Below are 13,162 nucleotides of genomic sequence, written 5' to 3'. Positions count from 1 at the left end.
GCGCAGCCGTAATAACCTGCACAACAATTTTTTTGTGTCATTTATGATGTGTAAGCTAAAATAAAAACTGCTTTCTTTCACTTAGGCTGGATTTACACGAGTGTGTGCGTTTTGCACGCGCAAAAGGCACTTAACAGCTCCGTGTGTCAGCAGCGTATGTTGCGTGGCTGAGTGATTTTCGCGCAGCCGCCATCATTATGACACTCTGTTTGTATGTTTGTAAACAGAAAAGCACGTGGTGCTTTTCTGTTTTCATTCATACTTTTTACTGCTCTTGCGCGAATCACGCGCGCCACACGGAAGTGCTTCCGTGTGCTGCGCGTGATTTTCACGCACCCATTGACTTCAATGGGTGCGTGATGCACGAGAAATGCACAAATATGGGACATGTCGTGCGTTTCACGCAGCGGACTCACGCTGCGTGAATATCACGGACTGTCTGCACGGCCCCATAGACTAACATAGGTCGGTGCGAGGCGCGTGAAAATCACGCGCATTGCACGGACCTATTATTATACGTTCGTCTAAATAAGCCTTATTGTGAGGCACGTGGTGTGATGAATTGTGCCTCACATTAATAGTAATTAACCCCATCATGTACCTTACTAATTAACCCATTATGACTGAGAACATGATGGGGTTAATTACTATTAATGTGAGGTACATTCAAAATTCATCACACCACGTGGCTCACATCAGAAAATGGAAGAACTTTTCTTTTTTTTTATTACTGTTGACAAAGTATCGTTTTGGTATAAAAAAATCGAAATACTGCACAAAGTATCGGTATCAAAGTCCAAATTCTGGTAACGTCACAACCCTTATCTGTACTATACAAATGTGTATCTCAATCTCTAGCATGATATATATTAATATACAGTATATATTAGATTTACCATTACTTCAAAAACTATTGAGTTCATGTGACTAGATTTTTCTGAATACTTTTAATCAGAAATAGAAGAATATTCAGAATGTGAAGTGTGAATGTGAGCTTAATAATGACCAATAAAAGATAGAAGTATGCAAAATAACTGTTCATAGCATGACACACATATATATATATATATATATATAGCTAATAATATACCTTCTCTCAATAGACTACATATTGACTCGATTCTCCAGTACACACGCTGCAGTGATAATGCAGCTAGACCTTGTGTCCCTTGTGTACTACATGTGCTCATCTGTTAGCAGACATGCCTGACAAGCAGTGACATGTATGCACTGCTAATATAATGGCACATACATAGGAGAGGCAATGCAGTAGAAAGACTGATGGGATTTACAGCTATTGTAGATATAAAGGAACGTCTAGACCTTGGATAGAAGAACATCCATTCTCAATCTTACCTTCTCAGGGGCAGAGAACTGCAGATGATTTACATCCAAGGGTGTGATCAGAGGAACCGTCTGAAATCCATCTTCACCAGAAGGCTCCTTACTGGTTTTATCACTCAGATTACTCCCCAGCTTCACCATTCTTTATTCCTCTGCTTGCAGACCTGGTAAACGAGGAGAACATACAATAACATGGTTATATAATGGGAGCCAGGCAGAGCAGATCCCAATGCTAATAAAGGATACCCAGACCAATTCATGTATTGTGCCCCATACCACCTTTTATTATACTAAGGTTCGGGGTCTATAGGTTGTAAGTGCATTCAGCAGATGACTGGCCATATACAAAGCATTGCATCCCTGTGCAGCCAGGGAGTGTCTGATATAAAGCTGAGACCGCAGATTTGCTAGCTGATACCAGGTAACAATACTCACAGTAAGACGCCTTTCTTCCAGGTCTATGGCTAGGCTGGTGGAGGCAGAAGCAGTGAGCCCTGTCTGTGGTGCTGATGCAGAGAATGCTCCTAGAACGGCGGCTTCTAAAAGCTACTAGAGGGGAAGAAGCAGGCGCCTATTGCAGTACATGCTTCCTGCGGCACAGACTGGAGTAGCAGCACTATTCTCCTGTACACTGGCGCCATCTGGTGTCCAAGTTGCAATCTGCAAGAGTATGTCTAAACCAAGTACACAAAACCTTTGAAACAGCAACGCCCCCTACAGGGAAACCAGAAGGATATCAGAGTGTTATGTATTTTTATTTCCTTCATCTTTCATGTTATCGTGGGATAGAACATAAATAACGGCTCTGCAACATAATATGCATATTTCCATGTACTTGTTAAAGTAGAACATGCTGGATGCTGACAGCAAGCTAGAAAATATGCGTCATGTTTCCTTGGAGACGAGATTCAGACCAGTGCAGAGGATATAGTACTTCAGAGAAGAAACAGGATCTAGACAGCTGGAGACTAGAGATTGTAGAATTCATTTGGCAGGATCTAGATTCGCAATGACAGAGGCGTATTTGCATCTTAAAGAATAGGTGAGAAAGAATATTTGAAAATATTTGTATCTATATGGGAGAGAAGAATTAAAGTTTTCATCAAACCGAGCTGATCTGCTTCCTGGAGAATCAATAGGGATGGATAGATAGGTAGATGATATATATGAGATAGATATGAGATGGATGGATGGATGATAGATAGATAGATAGATAGATAGATAGATAGATAGATAGATAGATAGATAGATAGATAGATAGATAGATAGATCGATATTCCTTCTCAATGAATTAGAATATCATCGAAAAGTTAATTTATTTCAGTAATTCAGTTAAAAAAGTGAAACTCATATATTATACAGATTTATTACACACAGAGTGATCTATTTCCAAAAAAATTTTCTTTTAATATTGATGATTACGTCGAACAGTTAATGAAAACCAAAAATTGAGTGTCTCAGAAAATTAGAATATTATATAAGTCCAATTTTAAAAATGATTTTTAATACCGAAATGTTGGCCTACTGAAAAGTATGTACAGTATATGCGCTCAATACTTGGTCGGGGCTCCTTTTGCATGAATTACTGCATCAATGCGGCGTGGCATGGAGGCGATCAGCTTGTGGCACTGCTGAGGTGTTATCAATGCGGCGTGGCATGGTGGCGATCAGCCTGTAGCACTACTGAGGTGTTATCAATGCGGCGTGGCATGGAGGCGATCAGCCTGTGGCACTGCTGAGGTGTTATGGAAGCCCAGGTTGCTTTGATAGCGGCCTTCAGCTCGTCTGCATTGTTGGGTCTGGTGTCTCATCTTCCTCTTGACAATAACCTATAGATTCTCTATGGGGTTTAGGTCAGGCGAGTTTACTGGCCAATCAAGCGCAGTGATACTGTGGTTATTAAACCAGGTATTGGTACTTTTGGCAGTGCGGGCAGGTGCCAAGTCCTGCTGGAAAATGAAATCAGCATCTCCATAAAGCTTGTCAGCAGAGGGAAGCATGAAGTTCCCTAAATTTTCCTGCTAGACGCTGCGCTGACTCTGGACTTGATATACCATAGTGGACCAACACCAGCAGATGACATGGCTCCCCAAACCATCACTGACTGGGGGAAACTTCACACTAGACCGCAAGAAACTTGGATTGATGCCTCTCCACTCTTCCTCCAGACTCTGGACTTGATATAACACAGTGGACCAAAACCAGCAGATGACATGGGCTTCCAAACCATCACTGACTGGGGAAACTTCACACTGGACTGCAAGCAACTTGGATTGATGCCTCGCCACTCTTCCTCCAGACTCTGGGACCTTGATTTCCAAATGAAATGCAAGATTGACTTTCATCTGAAAACAGGACTTTGGACCACTGAGCAACAGACCAGTCCTGTTAGGGTATGTTCACATGCTTACTAAAAAAACGTCTGAAAATACGGAGCTGTTTTCAAGGGAAAACAGCTCCAGATTTTCAGACGTTTTTTGAGCCATTCACAATTTTTGCGGCTTTTTTTACGGCTGTTTTTGAGCTGTTTTCTATAGTCAATGAAAAACGGCTCCAAAAATGGCCCAAGTGACATGCACTTCTTTTTCACGGCCGTTTTTTATGCGGCCGTTTTTTAAAACGGCCTGGCCAAAAAACGGCCTGTCGGAACAGAACGCCGTTTTTCCCATTGAAATCAATGGGCAGATGTTTGGAGGCGTTCTGCTTCCGATTTTTCGGCCGATTTTCCGGCATTTACGGCGCGAAAAATGGCCGAAAATAGGCCGTGTGAACATACCCTTAAATATATTAAGCAAGAGGAGACCCTGCTAGCCAGCAGGCATTACAATGTCACAAAATTAACTGATTTGTAATTAAGCAAAAAAAGGCCCTTATTTCCGGCTATCTTATATGATGTAAAGTAAAATATAACTTATTTGAATATAATTAAATAAACCAAAACAAAAAATTACACTTATTAAAAGTTAGCCAATGCTCACTGGCAATGAGAGATTTGCGTGGCAAATTGCCAAGAATGCATTCATTCAGTGCGGTGCGATATACATGTATTAGGACAGCGCCTGCAGTGCACTGTAATTATTAAATTAGAAAGGTAGCCGTAACTGTCAGTAGAGCATTGAAGTTGGGTGTCCAAGTGTCTCCTGGGACGAGAAGTGCGGGGAAGCGAAGAGTGCGCATGTCACGGCACTTTGAAAAATAATAGATTTCAGTACGGTAAGTGAGATAGAGCAGGGAACAAAACCCAGAGCAAGCACGCCTATGTACTAGATGTGCAGGTATTTACTGAAACAAGAAGTACAAGAGAATCGGCAGTGCATATGTCACGGCACTTAGAGAAATAACGAAAGAATTCTATAATGAGGTAAGTGGAATAGATCGATATGCTATCGGCATAGATGAAGGATACTGGTATACAGTGCCAAGGAGATTGCCTCTGGATATAATCTACAGTGAAGGAAATAAGTATTTGATCCCTTGCTGATTTTGTAAGTTTGCCCACTGTCAAAGACATGAACAATCTAGAATTTTTAGGCTAGGTTAATTTTACCACTGAGAGTGTAATGATGGGGGTAGGGAAACAGACAAGTGAGCCCTAATCTACCTGCCACTCAGTCCCTGCCTACTTGCAACGACCCACCCTAGGCGGCGGGGTACAACTGGGCGACGGTCCCTACGCTCAATAAGTGCACGACAGACAAACAGACAAGGGTACACAGAAGCTAAGGGAAATGGGGCAGTTGCCCACGGCAACACCGTGAGCAACAAGAGAGGTGAACGAGCCGAGTCAAACCAGGAGTGTACGAGGTACCAAACGCAGAGCAGGAGAGTAGTGAACAAGCCGAGTCAAACCAGGAGTGTACGAGGTACCAAACGCAGAGCAGGAGAGTAGTCAGTAAGCCAGGGTCAATATGAAGCAGGGTCAAATAGTTAAGAATCTGCAGCAGGGCCAGGAAACCAAACGAGAAGAATCACAAGCAAGGAGGAACAGGAAAGGCAGGTATAAATACACAGAGGGCGGAGCTAGCTCTGTCTGGCCAGGCTGTGATAGGCTCTCCCACTCCTAAGCCTGCCATCCTGAGTGGTGGAAGATGGAGTCAGTCTCACAGACATTGAAGCAGGTGCAGACTGATTACCTATGGGCATTGACAAAGAAGCTGTGCCTGGCAGATCCTTTACAGTACCCCCCCCCCCCTTTTATGAGGGGCCACCGGACCCTTTCTAGGTGGACCTGGTTTATTGGGGAAACGAAGGTGGAACCTCCTGACCAATACCTCAGCATGAACATCCCGGGCGGGTACCCAAGTCCTCTCCTCAGGCCCATATCCTCTCCAATGGACCAGGTACTGGAGGGAGCCTTGGACCATCTTGCTGTCCACAATCTTGGCCACCTCGAATTCCACCCCCTCAGTGGTGAGAACGGGGACAGGAGGTTTCCTCGAGGGAGCCAAGTACGGGGAGCAGCGTTTAAGGAGGGAGGCATGAAACACGTAGTGTACTCGAAAAGATGGGGGCAACTCCAGTCGGAAGGAGACAGGATTGAGGACTTCAATGACCTTGTACGGCCCTATAAACCGGGGAGCAAACTTCTTGGACGGGACTTTAAGGCGCAAGTTCTTTGACGATAGCCACACCAGATCCCCGACCATAAACAAGGGGTTAGCAGAACGTCTTCTATCTGCCTGCGTTTTTTGTATGCTCTGGGACGCCTCTAGGTTCTTCTGAACCTGGGCCCAGACTGTGCACAGTTCCCGATGAACGACCTCTACCTCGGGATTGTTGGAACTACCAGGTGAAACGGAGGAGAACCGTGGATTAAACCCAAAATTACAGAAAAAGGGGGAGACCCCTGACGAGTTACTGACCCGGTTATTAAGGGAAAATTCGGCGAGGGGAATGAATGAGACCCAATCATATTGACAGTCAGAGATAAAACACCTTAAATATTGTTCTAGAGACTGATTAGTCCTCTCAGTTTGGCCATTAGTTTCAGGATGGAAGGCAGAGGAGAAGGACAGATCAATCTCCAACTTTTTACAGAAGGCTCTCCAAAACAATGAAACAAATTGCACCCCTCTGTCAAAAATAATATTGACAGGGACCCCATGGAGACGCAGGATGTGTTTGACAAACAAGGTAGCTAACGTCTTAGCATTGGGTAGTTTCTTGAGGGGCACAAAGTGGCACATCTTACTGAAGCGGTCTACTACAACCCACACCACCGACTTGCCTTGAGATGGAGGCAAATCGGTGATAAAATCCATGGAGATATGGGTCCAAGGTCTCTGGGGAATGGGCAAAGAACGTAGTAAGCCCGCTGGTCGGGACCTGGGAGTCTTGGACCTAGCAAAAACCTCACAAGCGGCGAAGTAGGCCTTAACGTCTTTAGGCAACCCAGGCCACCGATAGTTTCTGGCAATGAGGTGCTTGGTACCCAGGATGCCTGGATGACCAGATAGTGCGGAGTCATGATTTTCCCTAAGTACCCTTAGCCGGAATTGCAGGGGAACAAACAGCTTGTTCTCAGGAAGGTTCCCGGGAGCTGAACCTTGATCAGCCGCAATTTCAGAGACTAAATCAGAATCAATAGAGGAAATGATTATACCTGGAGGCAAAATACAAGCAGGATCTTCCGCCGAAGGAGGGCTGGCCATGAAGCTACGCGACAGTGCATCAGCCTTAATATTTTTAGACCCAGCCCTATAGGTAACCAAAAAGTTGAATCTGGTAAAAAATAACGCCCATCGAGCTTGTCTCGGGTTTAGCCTCCGGGCAGATTCTAGGAAAACCAGATTCTTGTGGTCGGTAAGGACCGTTACCTGGTGCCTAGCCCCCTCCAGGAAGTGGCGCCACTCTTCAAATGCCCATTTAATGGCGAAGAGTTCGCGGTTGCCAATATCATAGTTACTCTCAGTGGGCGAAAACTTCCTGGAGAAGTAGGCACAGGGACGGAGATGGGTGAGGGACCTGGTACCCTGGGACAAGACAGCCCCCACTCCCACCTCGGACGCGTCAACCTCCACGATAAATGGCTCCATTTGGTTGGGCTGAACCAGCACCGGGGCCGAGATAAAGCACTTCTTAAGGACCTCAAAAGCCTTGACAGCCTCAGGAGGCCAGTGGAGGAGATCAGCACCTTTGCGAGTGAGGTCTGTAAGAGGCTTAGCGATGACCGAGAAGTTAGCAATAAATCTCCTGTAATAATTAGCGAACCCCAAGAAGCACTGTAACGCCTTCAGGGAGGCAGGTTGGACCCATTCCGCCACAGCCTGGACATTTTTCGGTCTTCGCAAACAGTTTGTTTTCCCGAAGGACCTGGAGCACCTTCCTGACATGCTCAATGTGGGAGGACCAGTCCTTGGAAAACACAAGTATGTCATCAAGGTACACTACAAGAAATATGCCCAGGTAATCTCTTAAAATCTCATTTATGAAATTCTGGAAGACCGCGGGAGCATTACACAACCAAAAGGGCATGAGGAGGTATTCGAAATGACCTTCGGGCATGTTAAACGCAGTCTTCCACTCATCCCCCTCTTTGATGCGGATAAGGTTATACACCCCCCGTAGATCAAACTTAGAGAACCATTGGGCCCCCTGAACCTGATTAAAGAGATCAGGAATCAAAGGAAGGGGATACTGGTTCCTTACAGTGACCTTATTCAAGTTACGGTAGTCAGTGCATGGCCTAAGACCACCATCCTTCTTCCCTACGAAGAAGAAGCCAGCACCTACCGGAGAAGTAGAGGGGCGAATGTAACCCTTGGCCAGGCATTCCTGGATTTACTCTCTCATGGCTTCACGTTCGGGACAAGAGAGATTAAATATCCTACCCTTAGGGAGCTTAGCTCCTGGTACCAAATCGATAGCACAATCGTATTCTCTATGAGGAGGTAACACTTCGGAGGCCTCCTTAGAGAAAACATCAGCGAAGTCCTGAACAAACTCAGGTAGCGTGTTCACCTCCTCAGGGGGAAAAATAGAATTAACAGAAAAACATGACGTCAAGCATTCAGTACCCCATTTGGTAAGATCCCCAGTATTCCAGTCAAACGTGGGATTATGCAACTGCAACCAGGGAAGGCCTAAAACCAAATCGGACGATAATCCCTGCATCAACAGTACAGAGCACTGCTCCAAATGCATGGAGCCAACACGGAGTTCAAAAACAGGGGTATGCTGTGTAAAATAACCATTAGCAAGAGGAGTGGAGTCGATACCCACTACCGGGACAGGTTTAGGCAAATCAATCAAAGGCATAGCTAGAGACATAGCAAATTCCACAGACATGATATTAGCAGAAGACCCTGAATCCACGAAGGCACTGCCGGTAGCAGACCTACCACCAAAAGAGACCTGAAAGGGAAGCAAGATTTAATTACGTTTCATATTTACGGGAAATACCTGTGCGCCCAAGTGACCTCCCCGATGATCACTTAGGCGCGGAAGTTTTCCAGCTGCTTATTCTTACGAATAGGACAGGTGTTCACTTGATGCTTGTCATCCCCACAATAGAAGCAGAGACCATTCTTCCTGCGGAACTCTCTACGTTGTCGGGGGGACACGGAGGCCCCGAGTTGCATAGGTACCTCCGAGTCTTCCGTGGAAGAGCGAAGCAATGGAACCTCGGGAGGCATCATGGGGGAGTCAGAGGGGAAAACACAAAAATGTTCAAGTTGTCTTTCCCTGAGACGTCGGTCAAGTCATACCGCTAAAGCCATAACCTGGTCTAGGGAGTCAGAAGAGGGATAGCTAACTAGCAGGTCTTTCAGGGCGTTCGACAAACCCAACCTAAACTGGCACCTTAAGGCAGCGTCATTCCACCAAGAAGCTACGCACCACTTCCTAAAGTCAGAGCAATACTCCTCAACAGGTCTCTTACCCTGACGTAAGGTCACCAGCTGACTCTCGGCAAAGGCAGTCCTGTCAGTCTCGTCATAAATGAGTCCGAGAGCAGAAAAGAAAAGATCAATAGAGGAAAGTTCAGGGGCGTCAGGAGAAGGCCCTTCCTGGAGCCGGGACATAATTATACCCACCCGCTGGCTCTCAGAACCTGAGGAGTGGGGCTTTAAGCGAAAATAGAGCCTACAACTCTCCCGAAAGGAGAGAAAAGTCTTCCGGTCCCCTGAGAACCGGTCAGGCAACTTGGGGTGGGGTTCAAGAGGTGAGGTGAGGGGCACTACCATGGTAGCATCAGGCTGGTTGACCCTCTGAGCCAGGGCCTGGACCTGTAGGGAGAGACCTTGCATTTGCTGAGCCAGGGTCTCAAGGGGGTCCATAGTAGTGTGAGGGACAGGGTAGACTAGGTATATGGGCTTGTGATTATGTAATGATGGGGGTAGGGAAACAGACAAGTGAGCCCTAATCTACCCGCCACTCAGTCCCTGCCTACTTGCAATGACCCGCCCTCGGCGACGGGGTACAACTGGGCGACGGTCCCTACGCTCAATAAGTGCACGACAGACAAACAGACAAGGGTACACAGAAGCTAAGGGAAATGGGGCAGTTGCCCACGGCAACACTGTGAGCAACAAGAGAGGTGAACGAGCCGAGTCAAACCAGGAGTGTACGAGGTACCAAACGCAGAGCAGGAGAGTAGTGAACAAGCCGAGTCAAACCAGGAGTGTACGAGGTACCAAACGCAGAGCAGGAGAGTAGTCAGTAAGCCAGGGTCAATATGAAGCAGGGTCAAATAGTTCAGAAGCTGCAGCAGGGCCAGGAAACCAAACGAGAAGAATCACAAGCAAGGAGGAACAGGAAAGGCAGGTATAAATAGACAGAGGGCGGGAGCTAGCTCCGTCTGGCCAGGCTGTGATAGGCTCTCCCACTCCTAAGCCTGCCATCCTGAGTGGTGGAAGATGGAGTCAGTCTCACAGACATAGAAGCAGGTGCAGACTGATTACCTATGGGCGTTGACACAGAAGCTGTGCCTGGCAGATCCTTTACAGAGAGATAGATTATATTTAAAAAAAAAAAAAAACAGAAAATCACATTGTCAAAATTATATAGATTTATTTGCATTGTGCACAGAGAAATAAGTATTTGATCCCTTTGGCAAACAAGACTTAATACTTGGTGGCAAAACCCTTGTTGGCAAGCACAGCAGTCAGACATTTTTTGTAGTTGATGATGAGGTTTGCACACGTTAGATGGAATTTTGGCCCACTCCTCTTTGCAGATCATCTGTAAATCATTAAGATTTCGAGGCTGTCGCTTGGCTACTCGGATCTTCAGCTCCCTCCATAAGTTTTCGATGGGATTAAGGTCTGGAGACTGGCTAGGCCACTCCATGACCTTAATGTGCTTCTTTTTGAGCCACTCCTTTGTTGCCTTGGCTGTATGTTTCGGGTCATTGTCATTCTGGAAGACCCAGCCACGAGCCATTTTTAATGTCCTGGTGGAGGGAAGGAGGTTGTCACTCAGGATTTGACGGTACATGGCTCCATCCATTCTCCCATTGATGCGGTGTAGTAGTCCTGTGCCCTTAGCAGAGAAACACCCCCAAAACATGTTTCCACCTCCATGCTTGACAGTGGGGACGGTGTTCTTTGGATACCCCACGAGGTGAGATTTTGCATGGAGCCCCAGATCGATGTCGATTGACAGTCATTTTGTATGTCTTCCATTTTCTTACTATTGCACTAACAGTTGTCTCCTTCTCACCCAGCGTCTTACTTATGGTTTTGTAGCCCATTCCAGCCTTGTGCAGGTCTATGATCTTGTCCCTGACATCCTTAGAAAGCTCTTTAGTCTTGCCCATGTTGTAGAGGTTAGAGTCAGACTGATTAATTGAGTCTGTGGATAGGAGTCTTTTATACAGGTGACCATTTAAGACAGCTGTCTTTAATGCAGGCACCAAGTTGATTTGGAGCGTGTAACTGGTCTGGAGGAGGCTGAACTCTTAATGGTTGGTAGGGGATCAAATACTTATTTCTCTGTGCAAATAAATATATATCATTTTGACTATGTGATCTTCTGTTTTTTTTTTAAATATAATCTATCTCTCACTGGTAAAATTAACCTAGCCTAAAAATTCTAGACTGTTCATGTCCTTGACAGTGGGCAAACTTACAAAATCAGCAAGGGATCAAATACTTATTTCCTTCACTGTATATGGGGTAATGAACCAATTAAGTATTAAGGTAAGTGAAATAGATCGGTGGTCAAAAGAGAGGCCAACAATGGCTTCCTGGTCTGCCACGTACTGAAGCCTATTAGGCTCCACCTCCGGGCTTGCTGTCAGTGAAAAGCTGACAGCTCTAATGCATTGCATTACATGGGTAGTGTAATGTGTCAGAATAAAGATGAGAGGTGCAGGTCTTCAAGTCCCCTAGTGGGAGAAAAAAAAGTTATAAAAAAGTTCAAAGTTAAAAAATTAAAAACTGCCTTTTTTCCTATAAGACTATTATTATAGGAAAAAAAAGGAAACCGTGAATAAAGTACACATATTTGGTATCACTGCATTCATAACAACCCGAACTATAAAACTATAATGTTATTTATCCCGCACAGTGAACAAATAAATAAATATAAAACAATGCCAGAATCACAATTTTTTTTTGGCCACCATCCCTTCTAAAGTATAGAATAAAAAGTGATCAAAAAGTCACACCTATCCCAAAATAGTACCAATAAAAACTACATCCCGTCCCGCAAAAAAACAAGCCCTTACACAGCCTTGTCAACACAAAAATAAAAAAGTTATGGTACTCAGAATATGGGGGCACAAAAAATAAATTATTTTTCAAAAAAGTGATGTTATTGTGCAAACGCTGTAAAACATAAAAAAAAACGATATACATATGGTATCGCTGTAATAGTATCGACCCACAGAATAAAGTAAAATGTCATTTATAGCGCATGGTGAACACCGTAAAAAAAAAACAAAAAAAAAAATTGTCTGAATTCCTGGTTTTTGGTCACCTTGCTTGCCAAAAAAATGGAATAAAAAGTGATCAAAAAATTGTGTGTACCCTAAAATGGCACCAATGAAAACTACAACTTGTCCCGCAACAAATAAGCGCTAGCACAGCTCCGGTGGAGAAAAAATAAAAAAGTTCTGGCACTCAGAATATGGCGACGAAAAATATGCAGTGTTCCAAATGCGGATAAGTTTGGGCGCCATTTATCAGTGTGACACTGGCCACACATATGCGGGTTATTATTTATTTACTGCATTATTATACTCTCTTATTATGCCCTGATTTACTCCGCACAGATTACATATGCCCCCAAATTATAAACTGAAATAGCAGCAAAACCCCAAACAGAACAACTGCCAAGCTAAATCTGCGCTCCTAAAGCCAAATGACGCTCCCCCCCTTCTGAACCCTACAGCGTGCCCAAACACCAGTTTATGTCCACTCATATGGCATTGCCATAACCGGGAGAACTGGCTTAACAGTTTGAGATATTTGTCTTCAGTGGCACAAACTGGGCATAACATATAGTGCACTAAAATGGCATATCAGTGGAAAATTAAAATTTTTACTTTGCACAATCCGCTGGGCACTAATTTCTAATGTAGAATCACCCGTGGGGTCTAAATGCTCACTACACCCCTTAAAATGCCCCAAGTGGTGTTGTTTCCAATATAGGGTCACTACTTGGGGGTATGTTTTACTATTTGACTTCAGGACCCTGCAATTGTGGGCCAATGCTGTGAAAATCACAAAAATAGATCTCAAATGCACATGGTGCTCTTCACTTCTGAGCTCTGTCATATCTAGGCAAATGATAAATGCCTTAAGGGGTGCAGTTTCCAAAATGGGGTCACTTCTTGTGGCTTCCACTGTATGCTGGTACCTCAGGGGTTTTGCAT

At 44.8% G+C, this 13,162-nt stretch overlaps 1 protein-coding gene across 1 annotated transcript in view; it reads right to left on the bottom strand.

The window, feature by feature from the left end:
- Nucleotides 1-1,952, bottom strand: part of NSG2 (neuronal vesicle trafficking associated 2) — a 79,229-nt gene extending 77,277 nt beyond the window's left edge. The window contains exons 1-2 of the mRNA XM_075856513.1: nucleotides 1,780-1,952; nucleotides 1,357-1,508 (exon numbers count right to left, since the gene is read on the bottom strand). Coding sequence (XP_075712628.1) covers nucleotides 1,357-1,485 — 129 coding nt within the window. The 5' untranslated portion in view covers nucleotides 1,486-1,508; nucleotides 1,780-1,952. The remainder of the gene's footprint in view (nucleotides 1-1,356; nucleotides 1,509-1,779) is intronic.
- Nucleotides 1,953-13,162: the final 11,210 nt, after the last annotated feature.

Source organism: Rhinoderma darwinii, chromosome 3 (genome assembly GCF_050947455.1).
Source record: "Rhinoderma darwinii isolate aRhiDar2 chromosome 3, aRhiDar2.hap1, whole genome shotgun sequence".
Lineage (NCBI taxonomy): Eukaryota > Metazoa > Chordata > Amphibia > Anura > Rhinodermatidae > Rhinoderma > Rhinoderma darwinii.
This window is presented reverse-complemented; position numbering and strand designations above follow the sequence as displayed.